The 21894-nt window shown below is 35.2% G+C and overlaps 1 protein-coding gene across 7 annotated transcripts in view; it reads left to right on the top strand.

The window, feature by feature from the left end:
* Positions 1 to 35: 35 nt before the first annotated feature.
* The window catches only part of ZNF280D (zinc finger protein 280D), a 136808-nt gene continuing 114949 nt past the window's right edge, over positions 36 to 21894 (top strand). For 3 of the 7 annotated variants that reach the window (XM_034660933.1, XM_034660940.1, XM_034660939.1), the window contains exon 1: positions 18499 to 18544. Coding sequence is in view for 4 of the 7 variants with exons in the window: in XM_034660936.1 (XP_034516827.1) it covers positions 18698 to 18725 (28 nt within the window). In the remaining 3 variants the exon portion in view is untranslated. Of the gene's footprint in view, positions 1692 to 4611; positions 5252 to 18498; positions 18545 to 18656; positions 18726 to 21894 lie in introns of those variants that run through there. The other 4 variants (XM_034660936.1, XM_034660937.1, XM_034660934.1 and 1 more) reach the window with 4 other exon arrangements.

Raw genomic sequence — 21894 nt, forward strand, 5'->3', positions numbered from 1 at the left:
CCAGGGCGCGGGGGAGGGGACCGGCTGCGCGGCGGCGGGGACCGCCATCTTGCGCCGGCCCCAGCGGGGGAGGGATCCCGGCGCGACGCGGCAGACGGCTCGGTGCGGCAGGCCGGAGCCGCGCAGGCCTCCGCCGCCTCTTCCTCCGTCTCCTCCTCCGCCTCCTCTATCTCCTCTACCTCCTCCACGTCGCCTCCCAGGGCCTGTGTGCCTGTTTGCCCCAGCCTGGCTTTGGCTTTTCTCTCTACTACTCCCTTTGGTCCGCCGTACATTTTGTGCCGGTGTTTGGCGGGGACCCATGCTTCCCAAACAACAACGCTCCCCGGAGTCTCTTCATGGTAGCCCGAGACCGAAGGGGGTTCCGAACTTTCAGGCATCCGGGGCTCGAGGGTCCCTGTCCCCCCGCCCAGGTGACTAGTCATCCCATGCTCACACCCTCATTCTTGTCAAAGGGACTGCCCAGCTCTGCCCTAGAAGTCCCGTTATTGTCTACAGAACGGCCCTGAGGAGGAACGTGGAGTTGGATACACAATTTACTGACGGCCCTTTCAGGTTTCCCTTAATGAGACGGGAAGAATGAGCTCACTCTGAGGTTTTATCCTGCTCTAGAGATGGAGGGAGTTCCTCCCAACTTAGCTCAAGTTTGAAGGCTTTTAAGGAGAAATCTGCTAGAGAGGAGAAAACGACAAAGTGAACCCGCTTCTGCAAGCACGGGAAGACCTTGGTCCAGGGGGTTCTCTTTGTTTGCAGAGATTTGTTTTTTAAAAATTCTGTGAACTTAAACGTTATTGTTTTCAGATTTGGACTGGGTCTTAAGAATGTGAGGTCTTTTAGTGCCATTAGACATAAAATTGAAAACTAGGAGAGTTTTAAAGCACAAAAGCCACCTCAGCATTTGTGATAAGCCTTGCCTTGGGTGGGGGGGATTAGTGACAACTCACGCTAAGTGGAAACTTGGCTGTGCCATTGAAGGCACTGGTTTGCTTAGAGGATTGTTAGGGATGTACGCTCTTGACGTTTTTAAAACAGTACAAATACCGTTATAATTGTATCTTGCATTTGTATCTGTTATTGATATGCCTTATTTGTACCTCAGGACCCCTTTTGCATAGGTCTGTGTTTATGGAACTGTTTCGAAGATGAGGGGAGAGAGCCTCAGGGAGACATCTTTAATGAGGTCATGGCTAGGAAGTGATAGAACCATTTCTAGAACCTTAGGTCTTCTGATTCCTCATTCAGTGCAATTCACTGTATTAGGTTTCATTTTTTTGTGGGAATAAGGTGACTGAGGAGAAGCAAGGAGGCCCACCTACAAAACTTAAGAAATACTATTCAACTGCTCCTTTTACATTTTTGTTTTTAAGAGTTTATTTTTAGCTTTTCAACTTTTTTATTACTGAAGTTTTCATTATATTTTTTCGCCCAAACATCGAAAAGTTGAAGAATAGCCCATTTGGACATTCACATGTACCACCTAGTTTTAAAAGTGTGGCCATTTTGCCACATTTCCTTTATCTGCCTATCTTACATTCTTTTGGTGAACATTTTCAGAGCACATTGCCGATAACATGATAATTCACACCGAAGTCCTGTCAATGTGTCTATATGGATGTCTTCAGAATAAGACCAATTTTCTGTATAAGTACAATACTGCAATCATACTTAAGAATAATCTCCACAACCTAATATAGGTATGTAGTATGTATTAACATTTTCCCCATTGTCCCGAAAATGTCCTTTTTAGTCATTAATTTTGGAACCAGTATCCAATCATGCATTCATTACGTTTGTTTGTGTTAGTTTCTTTTAACTTAGTGTAGTTCCCTCTCTCACTCTCTCTCTCTCTTTTTTTTTTAATGACATTGACCTTTTGAAGAGACCAGGCTACCAGTAGTCTTGTAGAATAACCCACATTCTGTATTTTACTGACAGTTTCCTCTTCATTAGGTTTAAATTGTACCTTCTATCCCCTGTATTTTCTGTAAACTTGAACTTAGATCTGAAGGCTTGTGTTGGTCAGGCTTAATATTTTTGTCAAGAATACTTAAGTCATGCAGTGTACTTCACATTATGCAACATCTGAAGGCACATAAAGGAGGCTTATCTGTTAATCCTATTAGTAATCCTAAATTTGATCTCTCCAAAAAATGGTGACAGACTATTTTTTCACGATAAGTTTTTTCTTTTGCAATTAGCAAGTAATGTAGGGAGTGATATTTTGGCATTAGTATTGGTATGAATTAGTATTGGTATGAATGGCAAATTCATACCAATTAGCAGTAATCTGATAATGAGGTCACTGGGAGCAGTCTTCTATAAATGGGTGTTTGGGGGTGAAGGAAAGGAGCAGTTTTGGAGGATAGGACCAACTTACCTAGTTTAGGGAACTTGGAGTTGCTGTTACCTGTTGGCATCAGAGCCTAGGGCCTAGGGATGTTAGGGGAGAGGAGGCTTAGAAAGTAGATGTCAGAGACTTTGCCTCCTTTGAAAGTTTGCTTAGGGCCCCTGTAGCGGTAGTGAGCTATGATTAATAGGAAAGTTTTGAGATAGTTAAACGTTGGAGAACAAATCTCAGCATCCCCGCTTAAACCCATTCATACCAGTTAAGCTGCCTAATCCAGTCCTGTTTCTTTAGTCCAGTGTTTTACTGCTCAGAATTGACTTTTTTAGTAGGGGAGAGGAAGGCAAAGGAAAGGAAATATTCAATTTTTGTACGCTCTTCTCCCACACTTGCTTTATTTATTCAAGATAACACTTAGAACCATACCAAGTTTTTTTGTTTTTTGGGTTTTTTTCTGCACAAATTCAACAGGGAATGTATCTGAATGGAAAAACAATTCTGGTAAATAGAAAGTAAACTATAGTTTTAGGTTACAGGAAATTGGAGATTATTGACAATATATTTTGTTACATTTCAAAAATAACTTTTGAAAGGTGAGATATATTTATTTATGACATGTTCACTCATTAAATATATAATCCTGACTAGTTTATCTTTTCCTGCTTCAGAGGAGTCAAAAAACCTGATTTTTCAGTCAGATTATTTTAAAGATATAAATAATGATTTACTTGGTACTTTGTGTCAAACGTGTGTTTGGAATTTTTATTCATTTCTACAAAGCAGTTTTCTTTTTCTTTCTTTTAAAGCTTTTATTTATTTGACGGGGAGAGAGAGGGATCACAAGTAGGCAGAGCGACAGGCAGAGGGAGGGGGAGAAGCAGGCTCCCTGCTGAGCCCAGAGCCCAGTGCAGGGTTTGGTCCCAGGACACTGGAATCATGACCTGAGCAGAAGGCAGACGCTTAGCTGGCTGAGCCACCCAGGCACCCCAGCAATCTTTTAACTATCATTATACCGGGAAAAATGGCGACCGCTATTCACCATCCAGATTGAAAGGAAGTGTTTTTCTCTCTCTCTCTTTTTTTTACATTTAAAAATTTTTTTTTATCATTTTCATTATGTAATTTATAGAAGAATAAAGGAACAATGTAAAAAACTCATTAGAGCTTTTAATTAGAATTTAAACATAGTCTCTTTGTATATATCTTGAGACATGAAAAACATTTATCATGCATCTAATTGCATTCCACCCCTACAATGAATATGCACACTTTTTTAGTTTTTATATGCACACAAAGAACATCTTCCTTTATTCTTCCCGCTTTGAGGATCTGTGCAAAAAGAGCGTGGTTGAAGGGTTAGACAAATTCTCTTTCTAGTTCCTGCAAGTTCTTTTCCTAGTTGCATGAGGAAGATTCTTCTTGGTAATTGAAGCTTTTCCCATACACTGAAAGAATTCTCTGCACTATTACCAGTCATAGGTTATCATTTTCAAGTCATTCCTTTGCAAGTGTAAGTTCTTACCTTCTTAATGAGTGTATCTACTTCTCCTGTAGTTTTTTTATAGTACAGCTCTCGTGTTAATTTATGCAAGGTTTTTTTTTTAAAGATTTATTTATTTATTTATTTTTAGAGAGAGAGTTCCCCGAGTGGGGGAGAGGCAGAGGGAGAGGGAGAGAAAGAATCCTCAAGCAGACTCCCTGCTGAGCATGGGGCTTGATCCCAGGACCCTTATCTCATGACCTGAGTGGAAATCAAGAGCTGATTGCTCAACTGACTGAGCCACCCAGGCGCTCCTGCAAGGGATTTTGAATTCGTTTATGCTTGAGAATGCATTGGGCTGAGAAGAAAAACTAGTTTTTCTTAGGACCCTAAGAATCATCAAATATGTATGAAGTCCAGATTATGCGCAATTGACTTTTCTTCCCATTTTTGAAAATCCGTAGAAGTTCAACCCTATTCTTCCTGATATTGGCAAATAAAGAACATTTCTTGCTGGGTAATATTAAGCCAGTTCTACACTTATAAAAATTTTGTCACAAGTTGTATTTCTTTTCTTTTCTTTTTTTTTAAAGATTATTTATTTATTTATTCGACGGAGATAGAGACAGGCAGCGAGAGAGGGAACACAAGCAGGGGGAGTGGGAGAGGAAGAAGCAGGCTCATAGCAGAAGAGCCTGATGTGGGGCTCGATCCCATAACTCCGGGATCACGCCCTGAGCCGAAGGCAGATGCTTAACCGCTGTGCCACCCAGGCGCCCCACAAGTTGTATTTCTGACAGAAATTTTAAATTGTTTTGTCCATTCTTGTAATTTTTGTATTAATCTTCGTTCTGTTCTTACTCCTTTTCTGAAGCTCTGTGTAGATCTACATCTTTCAAGTTTAGGATGTTTCACTGTCCTGTGTAGCCCAGATTTTTATATATATTTTCCAGGTTTTGAAGGTATCTGTATCTGAAATGGGCAACGTTGTCTGAATGTGACTAACTACTTACCAACTGTCATGTGAACCTGAAATGTCCATATCTATCTTGTAAATACTGATTTGACATTTATAGTACTTCTAATAAGTTCTAGCTTATCATTCCTGGGTTTGATTTTTTTTTTATTTTTATTTTTTGCACGTGCATCATTAAATGCCATACTTAAAGAATTTTTTGAAACTTTTAAGGGTTCTTAATTTTGTGAAGGGAGGCTGGCCATCATTGCAAGATATTTTCAGTTCTAGATTTGTAGATACCAATTAGCATAACCAATCCAAGGAATTTAAAAATTTTCCACATCATCTGTTTCTTTCTAGTCACCATCATATATACCTGCATTCAACACTTGTCCACTTATGAAGTGTATCAAGTTACACTCCCCCGAAGATTCAGTCTGAGATTTCCCAGATTTCTTCATTAGACTGTAAGGTGCTTGCTATCTATTTTGCATTCTTTTTTAGGTTTATCTAATAATTGTGAAATGTGACCTCTGCCAGTTGTCTTCTGTTGGATAATGGGCAGAAAATAAGAGTTCTGAGTTCTTAACTATATTCAGAGAAAACTGAAGACGGATGAAGAAGATCAGGTTATGCTGCGCTAACATATGCTATTTTGACCTAAGGATTATTTTGAGTGGACGGCAATTTAGAATTAACAAACAAAAACTGTTTTCTGTCCTTCTGTTATCTGCCTAAAAGCCAGTCATAAATACCTCTTTGTGAAGGTGTTTTCCCCCTTGTAGTAGAAAAGGAAGAGTGACTCTTACTATTTGAGATGGAGAGTTAATACCAACATGAGTTTGCATGAACAGACCTAATGAGAATAACCCTTATTTTCCATTAGTTCTCCCATGTATCTTCTAGTTACTTCTCCATGATTTATTGTCTCAAAGCCCTAATCCCCTTTCCTTTGTTAAAATGGTATGTAAGACCTTGAGTCTAACCCCTTCTTTGAGCTTTACTCCTTTTTTGTGAATTCCCCTGGAAATAAATACTAATAAAAATTATGTGGTTTTCATCCTGTTAATCTGTTTTTTGTTAGTTTAATCCACAGGTCCTCAGGTACTGCAACATAAAAGGGTAGAAGTAAAGTTTTTCCTTCTCGACGCAGACTGCAAATATGATGTCTTCAATCTTACCTATCTTTTTGAAAGTTGATGCAATATTTTGTGCAAAACAATAAGAATACCGAAAGATAAGAAAAGTGAAAGATAATGCATAATGATTTATTTCATTGTTGCATTATCCTTCTAGGCAATTAAATCATTCTTATGTTTTCTTAATATTTTGTTTTTTTTGTAAGCATAGGAATATTTGTTTAGCAATTGTGAAATAATACCTGGGATGATAGAATTAGCAAAATATTTCAAGAGGTAGGAAAAATAAAATCACTAAAATCACATAATGTATCTTAGATTTATAAAAGGATTTTATAGAATCACATAGTAATTGTAAAATACGATGAATTTTATTCTGTTTGAAAGTAATAAGATGTTGTTTGAGGATTTCTAGGAAACAAAGCCATAAAATGTCAATCTTTACAACTAGAACTACTCAAGAAAGAAAATCAAAAACAAATTGTTCTATGGATTCTGGTAGTATATTGAAGGTTAATGGTTAATCTGGATGGTTAGATATACAGAGTTCCACCCCTTTCCAAAACACATATTAAACCTGCTTGCCTCTTCATCTAGTACCAAGGTAGTTTTGCAGCTGTTTCCGCTCCGTGTCTAATGAATGCAGGTAGTACTTAGAAAGTTATTCCTTGAGGTTTCTGTTCCAAAATATTTTTGTTACCAGTGTTTCTTCCCTTCCCAACTTCACCTTCAGAGCTCCTCTGCAGTATACAATGATTAACTGAAACCCTGTAGGATCAGGGTGTAGTATTTAGGCTTTTTGGTGAACTGGATTAAACCAAAAATATTTTTTATTCCAATTATTTTTTATTGCAAACATTTCTGCTTTTCTGGTTTAGTACATCATGATGAGCGCAGTGTGATTTTTTTTTTTTTTGGAATGGTATATGTTTTGCATCTTTTTGTTTTTAAACAGTGCCTTATACCCTGCTTGATAAATGGTTTTTCTTAGAGTTGTGCTCATCATGTGAATACTCCCTATTTAAAGTTATTATTTTACTCTTTGGATTGGTATATACAAAATTTTTGACCAGCCAATATAGCCAGGATAGTAATTTAGCTCTCCTTTTTATTTTATTTTTTAAAATTTTTTTTTTTAAGATTTTATTTATTTATTCGACAGAGATAGAGACAGCCAGCGAGAGAGGGAACACAAGCAAGGGGGAGTGGGAGAGGAAGAAGCAGGCTCATAGTGGAGGAGTCTGATGTGGGGCTCGATCCCATAACGCCAGATCACGCCCTGAGCCGAAGGCAGACGCTTAACCGCCATGCCACCCAGGCGCCCCATTAGCTCTCCTTTTTAAACAAAGGCTTTGAATTGATTTATGTAGTGTAGCAGTCTCTGACTGTGGTCTTGGGGACTTGAGGTGCTTTCGAGGGTTCTACAAGATCCTCCCTTTACTACCTACCTATCTTGTGAGGCTGGGTTTTCCTCATTTCAGCAGAACAATGTAGTGCAACAGATTAAATGTAGAAGCACATAAGAGAATACAGCTGTCTTTATTAAGACAGCTATTAATGGATTTTGCAAAAATGTAAAACAATGCCACTTCTCTAAATTTTTTGTTTTGGAAAATATTTTCCGCACAAATATTTATATAAATATGTAATGGTTTTATTATAGTTATTTTTAAGTAAATTAATATGTCTTAAATTTCTCAAGTTGGGGTTTGTGGACTTCTAAGATTTCATCCTTAGAAGTTAATCAAATACATACTTTTTTATACTTCNTTTTTTTTTTTTTTTTTTTTTTTTTTTTTTTTTTTTTTTTTTTTGCTAGGTTTGGGATTTCTTCAGCATGACAACTGCTTGAATGCCTTTGATTTGAGGGCTGTTAACCAAAGCAAAGATCATTAGTCTATGAAATAATTTGCTCCTTGCTTCTAGGCTCTACCCCTGTGTGTGCCTTATTTTGTGGGTATTGTTACCTGTGGCAAGTTTGAGAAGCAAAACCTGAAGGGCTTGGGAGGGGTCTGAGTGTTTTAGATGTAGGTAATCCCGGCCTGCTTTGTTTACTCATTTTGCTTTTTCCATTCAACATTTAAGATTATCTGACTTTATACAGGATTGCTGACTAATGATAGAAAGGCTCTAATAAACAAAATGGGTTTTCCCCCCCCATGGGTAAAAATAGTAATAGACCTCTTAACTTTATTGAATAGAAAAAAAATAAATAAGAAAATTGGCCCTACTTTTTTGACACTACATTGTTGGTATTTATGCTTGAGAAGTTAAAACACAAGAGGTGTCTTTCTAATCTTTTATTGTAGTGTTTTAGAAATTAAAAAGTATATTCTTAGATCATATTTCATCCTCAAAACAAATGCTTCTTTGAGATGGGTGGTATTATCATGATCTGTCCTTTACAAGGAATTGAGTCTCAAAAAGTTCATTTCATTCATTATAATATTTACTGGGTGCCAGATGCTGTATATTAATTTTGTAGGATATGATTCCTTGGTCTTCCCTCGGTCCAACCTCAGCCTTGTAATCTCAGGATTGCATGTTCTTTTCTTGGGTTAGATATCATAGGAGTAGACTTGCAGCCTGGCAGCACCAACCACTGGTGGAAGTGACAGTTCCTAGAACATTTGGCCTATTCTGTACCTCACTGTGTTCTGGTAACTTCTAGGTCTAGGATAACATGGCTTTGCATGGATTGGTGGAGAGTTACTGAGGAGTTTGGAATTGATAAGTGACGCAATGAAAACATTATGTTAGGGCATTGTTAATTTGGTGGTTCTGTGTTAAATGGATGAAATCAGATCTGGATGCTGTGAGGCCAGGATAAAGTGAATTTTACAAAGTAAATCTTACTATGGGTGTGAGGTTTTAAGGGCCTGAACAAGTACATAGTGAATGGAAAATGAAGGGTGGTTGTAGGAAATATTCTGAAGGAAGACTATAGGACTGGGGGATTGATTAGATATAAGTAAAAGAGGGAAACACTGAAAAGAACTTTTAAGATGGGGCACTTTGATGGCTTACCCATTGGTTAAGCATCTGACTCTTAATCTTGGCTGAGATATTGATCTTGGGGTTGTGAGTTCAAGCCCCGTGTTGAATTCTGCACTGGGCATGGATCCTACTTTAAAAAAAAAATTGTTAAAAAAATTTTAAGGACTCAAGATCAGAAGGATGACAGTTTTCATTGGTGGAAAAAGAGAAGTGCAAAGGTAGAACTAATTTTTATAAACTGAGGTAAGGTTAACGTAACATTAAGTTCACCATTTAAATTATGTTGAAGTGTACAATTCAGTGGCATTTAGTACACTCACAGTGTTAAACAAGCATCAATACTAATCTCAGAATAGTAGTTTCAGCTTCTCAAAAGGAAATCCATTACTCAGTAAGCAGCCTCCCCATTTTCCCCAAGGCAACCGCAATGTACTTTCTGTCTCTATGGATTTGCCTATTCTGGACTTTTGATATTGATGGAGTCATACACTATGTGACTGACTTCTTTCACTTAGCATAATGTTCTCAAGGTTCATCCGTTTAGCATGTATCAGTACTTCATTTTTTTTTTTTACTGTTGAATAATATTCCATTGTATGGGTATATCGTTTTGTTTATTCATTTATCAGTTGATGAACATTTGGCTTGTTTTCGTTTCTTGGCTATTATGAATAATGCTGTAGGGCTAATTTTTATGGAGAAGTTACGTTCAGTTCTGGAAATACTGAATTTGAAGTGAGTGTTAATATCCAGGTAGCAGTTTTCAGCAGTTAAGAGATGACAGGCTGGAACTTAGTTGAGGAGTCAGGGTTGGAGATTAATATTTGATGATTTTATAGGCTGCTATTGAGAGCTGATAGTTAAGACTGTGGAATTTATTAGATCTGTCATTTAGGGAAAGATTTGTGTAGGACTGAGGACTAAACTCTATGAAAACCCTGATTTTATATTACTTAAGGAGCAAGAGAATATGGAAAATCTGTATAGAGTTAAATAGGAGGTGGGTAAAGAACCAGTCTGTTGTTACATAAAAAAATTTGAGGAGGATGTTTCAAGAAATGGGGATAAAACAGATGTAAGATAAGGAAAATGTGAATGAAGAAAGAGTAATTTGATTTGGCAAGGGGACGGTTATTGGGATTTTCAGGATACCTTTAGCAGAATACTGTGCGGTAGAAAATGTGGTAGCTGTACTGCTGGGCTCAGCTTAGTTTTGACTGACAGAATGGGTGGTGATAACTAGAGCAAATGGGCTGCAGCCTGGATCAGGGTCAGCAGGGGTTTTACTTGGATGAAATGGAGGTGGTGCAAAGAGAGATTCCCCATATCCTTATTATGAAGAAGGGTTCCTTTTACATAGAAGTTTTTAACGACTCTGCTGATTTAGATTGATTTGTGGATGTAAGCAGTCTCCTGAAGCACAGGCCTACTTACTGATACTACATTAAAAAAACTTTGTGTTATCAAAAATGTTAAAATATCATGATGATTTGAGATTTCAGATTTTACTCTGAATCAGTGTCAGTGAAGTAGATCTTGATCATTGGGAGTTCACATCAAACCAGTTTATTAAAATGTAATTTATATTGTTTAAAATTATCAACTATTATTTTTCTTCAGGAATTTACTTACTTTGAATAAACTCAAGAATTTTATCCTCAGTGTTGAACTTCACAACCCAGTTGCTTCATTCATTACATTGAACTTGAAAGTTTCTAGAAAATATTTGGCTATGGTAGGTTGATTACCAAATGACTTTATTCATAATACCAAATGGCATTTCATAATTCAACATTCTCAATTAGAATAGTTGTTTTTTTTTAAACTGAAATAATAAATCCCCTTTGTGTCTCTGTCTAGGTAAAAATTTACATCCCTATAACAGATGGATATGTTTATAGTGTTAGGGTTGCAAGGGCCCTTGAAGATGTTGAAAGTGACCATTTTCAATTATATAATGCTTAAATTTTTCATATTTTTCTTTGGTGATGTATCACGTCTTGAGTTCATCTCATTTCCTGATATTTTAACTATTAATTGTTTGTTCTTATGTTGAGGTGAAATCTGCTTCCCTTGTTCCTGATGGAGGCAGGTAGTATATGGCTGAAATCTCTGGCCTTTTAAGTGCCTAGATTTGAATCCTTGGCTCTACTCTTAGTTGTGTTACTTTGAGCAAGGTACTTACTTAACCTCTATAATTCAGTTCCCGCAGCTGTAGAGTGAGGATGATAATAGCTTCTACGTTAGAGTTTTTGAGGATTAGACAAAGTAGTGTATGCATTTAATTAATGTTAGCCAATGGTAATGAAAGTTGTTATAAATAGCATGATCTGTAATTATGATAGCATAATAGTATATAATGAATCAAGTAGTTGTGTTGAAGCTTAATACTAGTAATGACATTCTCTAGTTTACTCAAAACAAGTAAATATTACTAATATTGTTATTATCACTTGAGCCACAAAGAATAAGTTATCCTCTCTCCTTCTTTCTCATAACAAACGTAAAAGTATCTGTAAATAGCTTTTACTTCTACCGTCTCTACCCCACAGTCTCATGTTTCCTAGGTTAAATATCTTTAGTCTTTTGACCTAGACAGAGCTCTAATTCTAATTCATGGATATCTGTTTTTGCTACTCAACATTTCCCCTCCTACTTTGGTAACAGAATATCTTGATTTTCCTTTGGGAAAATCTTTATCTTACTGTTTTTTTGTTTGTTTTGTTTTGTTTTGTTGTTGGTTGGTTGGTTAGTTGAATCTCTATCTCTGATATCAGGGGGAGCATGTGATACAGGACTAAACTATTTTAAGTCCTTAGCAGTAATGATTGGATTTGGGAAGGGCATATGACTCAAGCCAAGCCAGTCAACTGCAGTCACAGCTAGTCCTCTTATTAGTGTCCTAGACTTGAATCTTGGAAGGTGTTTAGTTGGAGCTGGTATAGTCATTCACAGTGGGGAGCCTCTTGTGAGGGTAGAAACAACAGAGAAAGTGAAACCCAGGAATGGAGATAGAAAAACTAGATTTACATATCGTTGTTTAAATTGTACCTGTATTTAGTTCTGTAAATGAGCCAAGGAATTCTCTTTTGCTTAAGCCAATTTGAGTTGGGTTTTCTGTTACCACTTACAGCTGAAAGAGTCGTAGCCAATACACAGTATGCCAAGTGGGGATTGATAAGGACAGAATAGAATAAAACCACTGTCTCTTTGATTTTAGACTCGATTTCTGATATTTTAACACTGTATCACAAATCTGATCCTATCAGTTCTTTCTGAAAATCCCCTCATTGGCTTTCCATTGCTCTTAGGTTAAGGGAAAAATTCCTAACATGATCTCTATGGTGCTGTGTTGTTTGACTTCTGTCTTATCTCCTACCGTATACCCCCTTGCTTTTCTTTTCCACTCACACTAGTTTTTTTTGGGGGGGGTTAGTTTCTGGTATTTGCTGTGCCATGGATCTTTTGCACATGCTGTTCTTTTTGCATGGAATGCTTCCTTTCCATTCCTGTTCTGTCCTGCCCTGTCCTTTTTCCTATTAACTTCAACCAAGGTTGAGTTCCAATCCGTTCCCTTCTTTCTTTCTTTGCCTGTTCACTGTTAAGATTCCTGCACGTATGATCTTTTTTTAAAATGACATTTGAAATGTTTGGTTTATTTAAAAAATAATACTGTATATCAACATTCTCCTCTTTTGGGGACCTTTTCTCCTATTCTTGGGGTATCCATCTTCCAGAACGCAGTATTCTGCTTAAAATAAAAATTAGAATCTTTCAGAAATTGGTTAAGATTTGATGAGGTATCTTCTAAAGTATCTATGATCCCCCAGTGTTTTGTCTGTAGTATTTTAGCTGCTAGTGATCAGATGTTTGTAATTGTACATTTTGTGTGGTTGAAATGTGCCCTTTTCAAGAATAAGTCTGTGGTTTTTAACAGTAACTGATTAACTGGACTGATTCTTAAAAAAGATAGGTACTGAGTTTTCTAACAATAAAGCATTTTAAAAAATAAGAGGCATAAAAGTGGGAAATACTGATCTGAAATTTGGTTTCATCTGCTTAATGTTTGTAAATAAATTTAATAAGTTAATTTCTTTATAAAATTTCATATTTAAACATCTGAATTTTATGAAATAGTTGTGTTTTTCAGTTGTATGGAGTTTATTGCTTATTCTTTAAGGTTTGTATTTGTGTGATTATATGCGAAGGTACACATCATCATTCTTTGTTTTTCTAACCCTGTTACAGTTAATTTCCATGATGGAATCAAAAGGTGATGGATATTAAGGTGATATAAAAGTGGAATTTTTAAAATGACTCTCTGTCCTCAAGAGACTGTGTATGTTTTTAAGATAATGAACATTAAAATGAATTTTCTAGTATCACCTTGAGATAGTTGGAAATTCTTGAGAGATCACAGAACCGGGGTTGGAAATATTAAATTGTTACTCATAGTTAAGCACCCACTTTGAATCCTTAAAGCTCTATTCATTTGGGATTAGAATTCTAAAATTATAGACCTCCATTTCGGTATGCCATTAGTCACTAAGACTGAAGAATTGCTTATAAAATGAAATAGAACATAAACCAAAGCTTTAAAGTCAGTGAAAGGATTTGAATACCTCAGTTCTTGTGAAATTTGTGAGAGGAAAAAAATGACAGTGTTTTGGTGGCCCTATGTCATCCAGATCATTCCACTGAAAAACTCTTCTAAGTAAAAGCATTAAAGGTTTAGTGTTTCTTACAGCTAGCTTGTTAATCTTAGACAAAATTTATGAGTTAGTTGAACATTATTTGTATATGCTATTCTTATTTTGAATAAAAATTTTTAGTATTTAATATGGTTTTATTAATTTTGGTTTTGTATTTCCCCTTTTATGTTAATCTGGTTTTTGGTATTGCTAATTTCTTGGTTAGGAATGCAAACCCCCAATTAAAACATTATTTTTATGATTAAGAAAACACAAAGATTAACTTATAATGTAGTTCTCAGATTATTTCATTGCATAACTAATTTTTGGGGTATGGGGAGATGGAGAATTTAACCATTCACCATGTTCCTCACATTCACTTTTTTATTTTACTTGCTGCTTACTCATTTTTAAAAAGAATTTTTTAAAAAATTAGAATACAGTGATGCATGTAAAATGAAAGGGTTTTTTTTAATGGAAATATAAGATACTTTATCCAAATGTTAAATTTTGTATGTTGGTATTTTTGAATTAGATACTTGTTTTATTCTATGAGGCTAGTAGTATATAATTTAACAGTATTGATAAATTGTGGGTATGTGTGTTATGTTTATATGAAGGTTTAAAATTTTTTGTTTTCACTAGTTTATAAATGCTGCTTTCTTAAAAAGATGAAAATAGGATAGATTTGACAGCTACATTCTAGAAGGTATACTTACAAAACTAACATTTCATCATATGAAATATTACTGTAATGAAGATCTCACAAAATAATTTGTAAATGCTCAGCTGATAGCTTGTAAATTCTAGTATAGTAACAAAATTATGATCTCTTCTTAGAGTTCTTGAAAATGGTATTAAGCACAGAGTTAAAAATTGTTAAGATTTATTGGATGATTTCTTCTTTTAATTAATTTTTAAATTTTTTTTATTATTAACATATAATGTATTATTTGTTTCAGGGGTACAGGTCTGTGATTCATTAGTCTTATACAATACACAGCGCTCACCGCAACACACACCCTCCCCAGTGTCCATCACCCAGCCACCCTATCCCTCCCACCCCCTCCACTCCAGCAGCCCTCAGTTTGTTTCCTGAGATTAAGAGTCTTTTATGGTTTGTCTCCCTCTCTGGTTTCTTCTTGTTTCATTTTTTTCCCTCTCTTCCCCTATGATCCTCTGCCTTGTTTCTCAAATTCCACATATCATTGAGATCATATGATAATTGTCTTTCCCTGATTGACTTATTTCGCTTAGTATAATACCCTCTAGTTCCATCCACGTTGTTGCAAATGGTAAGATTTCATTTTTTGATGGCTGCATAATATTCCATTGTGTGTGTGTGTGTGTGTGTGTGTGTGTATTTCCATTCATCTGTTGATGGACATCTGTGTGTGTGTGTGTGTGTGTGTGTGTGTGTGTGTTTCCATTCATCTGTTGATGGACATCTGGGTTCTTTCCATAGCTGGGCTGTTGTGGACATTGCTGCTGTAAACATTGGGGTGCAGGTGCACCTTCGGATTACTACATTTGTATCTTTGGAATAAATACCCAGTAGTGCAATTGCTGGGTCATAGGGTAGCTCTATTTTCAACTTTTTGAGGAACCTCTAAATTGTTTTCCAGAGTGGCTGCACCAGTTTGCATTTCTACCAGCAGTGTAGGAGGGTTCCCCTTTCTGTGCATGTTGGATGATTTCTGTGTACCAGGCACTGAGCTATGTGTTTTATGTGTGTTATCTAATTTAATCTTCGCTATAATTGTATGAAATAAGTTACATATATATAGTAAAGCAAGGCACAGAGGTTAACTTTCCCAAGGTCATCCAGATAATAAATGGTAGAGTCAGAATTTGAATGTGGCATTCATTCTTCACCATGTTTTACTGCTTATTGTTAATAAATGTTTAAAGTACACAGTATACAGTAAAGTATAGAGCTAAATTAAGCTGTAGAGATTATTACTTGACCTAAGAGCTGAGACCCAGAATTGTAAGGTGATTTGATTGAAAGTTGTAGCAGCGCTGGGGCTATGAATTGGTTCTTCTGGCTTCTAGCCTAATGCTCTTTTTTATGTTGGGGTTTGTGGAATTGCTTAATTTTTTATCAGAAAGTAAATAGAACTATATCTAGTACAGAGCACACCTGTGGCACATACTGTATGCTTATGTACCAGATCAAATGCATAACCTTTATTTAACACAGTGATATTGTGTCAGGTGGTACCTCTGAATGGATAGAAGTAAATTTTTCAAACAATTAAAAATTTAGACCTACATTTCCATTGATTTTTAAAATTTTTGTAGAAAAAATTATTTAAGATATCATTTAGTTTTAGATATATAAAAGCTGAAACAAAAAATACTAAGATAGGAATTGAAATTATTATATGAGCAGTCTCCAACAGTGAATGAATTATTTTCTGAGAAGTCTTTGATAAGTCAGTTAATTGGAATTCATTTTTTTCTTCATAGAAACAAGGTATTAAACATGGTCATGAAATGAGTCAGTAGCTGAAATAGAGTGTTCTCTTTTTCTGGCAATTTTGGGGCTCAGTCTGAGCTGTAGAAGCTATCAGAGACATTTTGGAACTTTGAGATCCCCACCGTATATCTTTCTGGATAGTCCACTTCAATGGCAGCTGTTTTAATCCTTCATAGAATTCCATGCCTTACCACCAAAATTCTGAAGTGGTGACTTGAGAGGTTTCTGTGGTGGTAATTTTGGCATGCTTCAGTGGCTGAGATGCTGAAGGAATCCATGAAAGTGTTTGTTTATTAACCAGAACAAAATATGGCAATGATTCTTTAGTTCAGTGTTGTCCAGTAGAAATGTTCCATCGCTGTACTGTCCAATACAGTAGCTACCAGCTACATATGGCATTGACCTTTGAAATGTGGCTAGTAAAACTGAGGAACTGAATTTTAAATTTTATTTAATTTTAATTAATTTAAACTTGAATAGTCTCATGTGGCTAATGGCTACTATATTACACAGTGCAGCTTTAGGCTGAAATTATGGTTCTGATTACATCTGAGGATTACCAACTTTATAGTGTGTTTGAGACTGTATCAGTTGAGGTTTCTAAGTAGGTTACTATGGTCCTTAAGTTTTTGAACTAGGTTATCTTGAAGTCATCTCTATCATAATAGGCAGTAGATATCTGTTCATATAGGTAAGTCATTAATTAATTGAATATTTGTAAATTGAATACTAATTTCAGAATTTTGGTAAGAGATATTTATATGATCACTTAGCAAAAAATACTGTATATATGTCAACTATAGAGTATTCAATATAACCATTATTATAACCCAATATAACTACTCAAATAAAAAAATATTCCATATGAGTCTCATAAGCTGTGTAATTGTGGCTCTTGAAAAATATTCTGTATTCTTGGTAACAAGTAGGTCCTTAACAGCAAAAATTGTCATGTATTTATCTCCTTGACATATTCATAACACTGATGTTAGTTTAGAGATAAGCTACAACTATTCAAATAATTGAGTTAATGAGATTTAAATAGTCAGACTTCAGAACTTGGTGAATTCAGTTAAACACAAGATTCATTAGAGTCTTGACGCATGGATGGCTCAGTCAGTTAAGCGTCCAACTTTTGATTTTGGCTGGGGTCATGATCTTGGGGTCCTGGGATTGAGCCCCATGTGGGGCTCTGCGCTCAGCGGGGAGTCAGCTTGAGGATTCTCTCTGCACCTCCCTCTACTCGTGTTCTCTCTCTCTCTCTCAAATAAATACATCTTAAAAAAAATATTAGAGTCTCTTGTGATAGTAGTTAAAACATTTATAACAGTAACTTCTGAAGTTAAAATAATAGTTATTTTTCCCTGTGGATTAATGCAGTCCAAATAAATTGGAAACTAAAGAGCAGGAAAATTTGCTTGTGTCAGCCTGAGGATAAGGAGAAATAATAAAGATTGAATTAGTGTGCATTTTAGTATTTTAGGTATTTAAGTTTTTATCTTTTTTTGCTTTATAACTAAAAGTTATTTTAAAATTTGTAAATTTTATAAAATTTATGCTGTTATGTGTGTGGGAATCCAGAATAATTCTTGTTTTAAATAAATGAATTAAAATTTCTTTTCGATAATTTTTATTCTAATAGCAGTAGTTTTTCAGTCTCAAAGAAATATAAATATACTAGATTATAAATTTCTGACGGCAAGGACTATGACTTACTTATTTTTGTTTTTTCCCTAAAACTTAGCACATTATCTTTCATTTAGAAGGCAATGAGTAGTTATTGGGTTTTTTTTAGGTTTATTTATTTATTTATTTTTTAGTAATCTCTAAACCCACGACCTGAGAATCCACGACCCTGAGAACAAGAGTCATATGCTCTTTTGACTGAGCCATCCAGGCACCTCAATGAGTAGTTATTTTTGAATGAATTAATCTGTGATGAAATATGTCCAGTTAATTTTCTTTCCCTTTTAAGATCTCTGATAAAAAATCAGAAAAATATAAACTAAAATTTATTTAAAGTTATGTTTTCTTGTGGAAATAATCACATTTGTATCTGAAATGTGAATAGGTTACAGTTAAAGATTAGTATCCCTTAGTTTTTAAAAATTCAGACTTACTAAAACAATACATCATGAAGTGATTACTCATTTTTATAAAAGGATACTTTAAAAAATTATTTGTAGGCTAATAATTCAGACTTCTTCAAGTAGTAATAGCTTAATAGAATCATCATTTTATTTACTAAATTTGGGTTCATTCAAGAATGAACCAATTATATAAATTGAGTTGCAAGTATATGTCAGACATATCAAACTTAAAAATGAGCTTTTCATAGGAAAAAAGTTTAATTATGTGTACATTTAATTTAATGACATCCACTCTAATACTAGGTATCTTTATTTTATAGGAAGGAATACTGAGGTTTAAATTGCTCTCTTGTCTGGAGTCACCTGGTGAGTTTTGAGATCAAAATTAGATCCAAGAATTTCTGAACCCCAAGTTTCATGTTTCAATATTTGGCATTACTTAAAGTGACTCATAAAATTGACTGATATCATGTGTCAGTACTTAGGTGACAATTTACAGAAAGTCAACTCTGCAACTTGATGGGCGACAACCCTTTTCAGCCAAAAAGTAAGTGTTGCTGCCACAACTGATACTGGTATACGTGGCTTTTGTGCTGATAAATTTGCTTCAGTAGAAAGGAGGAGAGGTAGGCACATTTTCTTAAAGACAAAAAAACATGAAGTTGTTAGAGTAATAAATGCTCACATAACAAATAATGTAAATTAAAAAGTGAGTGGAGTAGAAATGAAGTTTTTTTCTTTTTAAGCCCAGTGATAACTATTAGTTTGGTGTACATAATTACCAATGTTTCTTTTATGCATAGACAAAAAATTATTTCTAAAAAACATAAAGCTGTTATATGTCTTTAAATTTCTTTTTCTCAACAATCTATCCTGGGCGTATTGACAATGGCAGTGCCCTCTTAAGAAGAATGAGGAAGACCTCTGTCTTCTGTATTGTTTGGTCAGGCTTCCGTAACCGAGAACCATAGACTGGATGGCTTAAACAATAGAAATTTATTTCATAATTTCTCACAGTTCTGGAGGCTAGAAGTGTGAGGTCAAAGTGTTGGCAGGGTTGATTTTTTTTTGAGGGCCATGAAGGAAGGATCTATACCAGGCCTCTCTCCTTGGCTTATTGATGCCCATATGCTTCCTATGTCTTTAGATGGTCTTGCCTCCAAGCATGTATCCATGTCCTGATCTCTTCTTTTAAGGACATCAGTCATATTGAATTAGCGCCCACCCTAGTAACTTCATTTTAACCTCATCATCTCTTTAAAGACCTTGTCTCCAGGTATAGTAATATTGAGAGGTACTGATGGTGAGGACTTCAACATATGAATGTTGGAAAAACACAGTTCGGCCCATAACACAAACTGATTGGAAACTTTTATTATCCATATACAATGAGTTTCCTTAATTTTTAAAAATTAGACATTGCCTGACCAGTTTCCTAGTCCATAAATTATTATATACTATGTGCCTACTGCCTATCTAGTATGTAGAAGGAAATACACTCAAAGAGCTCAGTTTGGTGTTGGGGCTCTAATATTTTAAATCTTTTGACTTGAAGAATTCTATATAATTAATAAAACAGTATAGTTTAGAAAAGAAAGGGATCAGTTCATGATGTTTATGACATTTGGGAAAATGGCAAGGCCTTTTTTGTTTTGATAGGTGGACTATTAGCATTTAAATAACATTAAGACAGCAAATAATTTGTGATATACTTTTATAGAAAGGAAAAAATTTAAAAATTTTTAGAAGAATGGTTCTTAATTTGATATGGTATTTCCTTTGCACACAATCCCCAAAGCATTGTTTCACATAGTATCTTTTAGTATCATTTAAGAGGTGGTAGAACATTGTCCTAATTTTGAGTCAAAAGTAGAAGTGGCATTCCTCTAATATAATAAAAACTACCCTTAGTAGAAATGACTATACTTAAATGATAAATGAAAGATACTGTCAAAACCAGAATGCTGGAAGGTTTTTTTTGTTTTTTGTGTTTTGGTTTTTTTTTGGTAGACCACCCCCCATCTCATTCCATATAGTTACATCCACTTATATCCATCTCCACTGTTATTACTTTAGTTTAGGTCCTCGGTACTGTTTCTCTTCCCCTCCTCCCTTCCACCTTCTTTTTTTTTCTCCATCTCCACTTAAAGCAATATATGCACATAGTTTAAAAGTCAGACCATCTGAAAAGGCTTTAAATGGCTTAACCACAGTTTCTTGAAGAGTGCTTATGTGCATAATCAGTTTTAACCACTTTCTAATAATCTGTCATGAGAATTTTTGCTTCTTAGAGCTACCTCTTCCTTTCCTCCAACCAGCTCCCAATATAATTATTATCTCAATATTTGGTTTAACCCATAGCTGATGTTTCATTATGATGACTATAATAAATGCTGTTCACTGATGAACATGGTAATATGCTTTTAATATGCTATTATACATAGAATACATACCCTTCTCTCCCACCCTCCCGCTTTTTCCTTTTTTCTCATGTACCCAGCTATTTTGCTTTTCATGTTTTTGCATTTGCTAAGTTGTATTAAAATCTGTAGGCACATCTTCTCACACCTTTCAATAGCCTCTCAATTCAGTTTTCTACACAGTAAAACTTGTCAGTTAATCTAAAAGTTTACATTTTAATCATCTTTTCTTTGGTGTCCCAGAGACATTTCCTCCTGAAGTACTGTTCCAATCTAGTCTGGAGGGGCTGTTTTCTGGGTTTGCTAAACAACTATTGTCCTGGGACTTTGTATTGTATTGAATACCGTGTTTTCTGCATGCTGTGTCTTCATTCTTGGTTAAGTCTCCTATTTTTATGGATTCTGTAGTAACTTCCTGAGAAGGGTTACATGGGAAGTAAATCTTGTGTGATGTTGCTGTTCTTTATTCTCACACTTGATGAAAAGTTTGGGTAAAGAATTCTAGATTGAAAAATAATTTTGGTAAGAAATTATTGAAGTATTACTTATTGTCTTCTAAAGTATTACTCTGTACTTCTTACTCTTATTGACCTTTTGTATAAGAACGGTTCTTCCCACCCCATAGATCTGAGATATTCTCTTTATCTCTTTTGTTCTGAAATTTCATGATGATGTGTCTTGATGCAACTTTTTTCTTGATCATTGTGCTGTGTGTGTACCTAGCAGGGCCTTAAAACCCAGAGATTTGTTTTCCAATCTAGGAAATTTTCCTGTATTATTTCTCAGATAACCTACTCCTGCTTTTTCTCTATTCTCCTTCTGTAAATTTTATTAGATGAATGTTGTACTTTGAAATTGATTTTCTCTGACAACCTTGTGTCTCTTCTCTGTTTAGTGTATATGTGTGTGTTTGTCTGTATGTGTGTATTTTTCTCTTTTTCTCTTAGTTCCACCTCTGGGCATACTTTGATTTTCTTAAAAACTGAATTAAAAATTTTTGGCTACCATATTTTTAAGCCTATTTTTTGTTTTTTGAATATTTTTATAACATTCTTATCCAATATCTCTAAAGATGCTAATTATATATTTTTAATATTTTTCTTGCTCTCTGCATTATTCTTTTCCTTGGGATTCTTTATCTTTTTTATTGATTTGGTCTAAAAGACAGGTTTTCCTGAAATTTCTGGTACTTATTAAGTGTCCATTAATATTGAAGAGTGAGGTACTAAAATTCTTCCTAGGAGCTCTGTGCTTGGTCACAACTTCTAGGGTGGTGTATGTTCATATCTACTGCAC

Source organism: Ailuropoda melanoleuca, chromosome 5 (genome assembly GCF_002007445.2).
Source record: "Ailuropoda melanoleuca isolate Jingjing chromosome 5, ASM200744v2, whole genome shotgun sequence".
Taxonomy (NCBI): domain Eukaryota; kingdom Metazoa; phylum Chordata; class Mammalia; order Carnivora; family Ursidae; genus Ailuropoda; species Ailuropoda melanoleuca.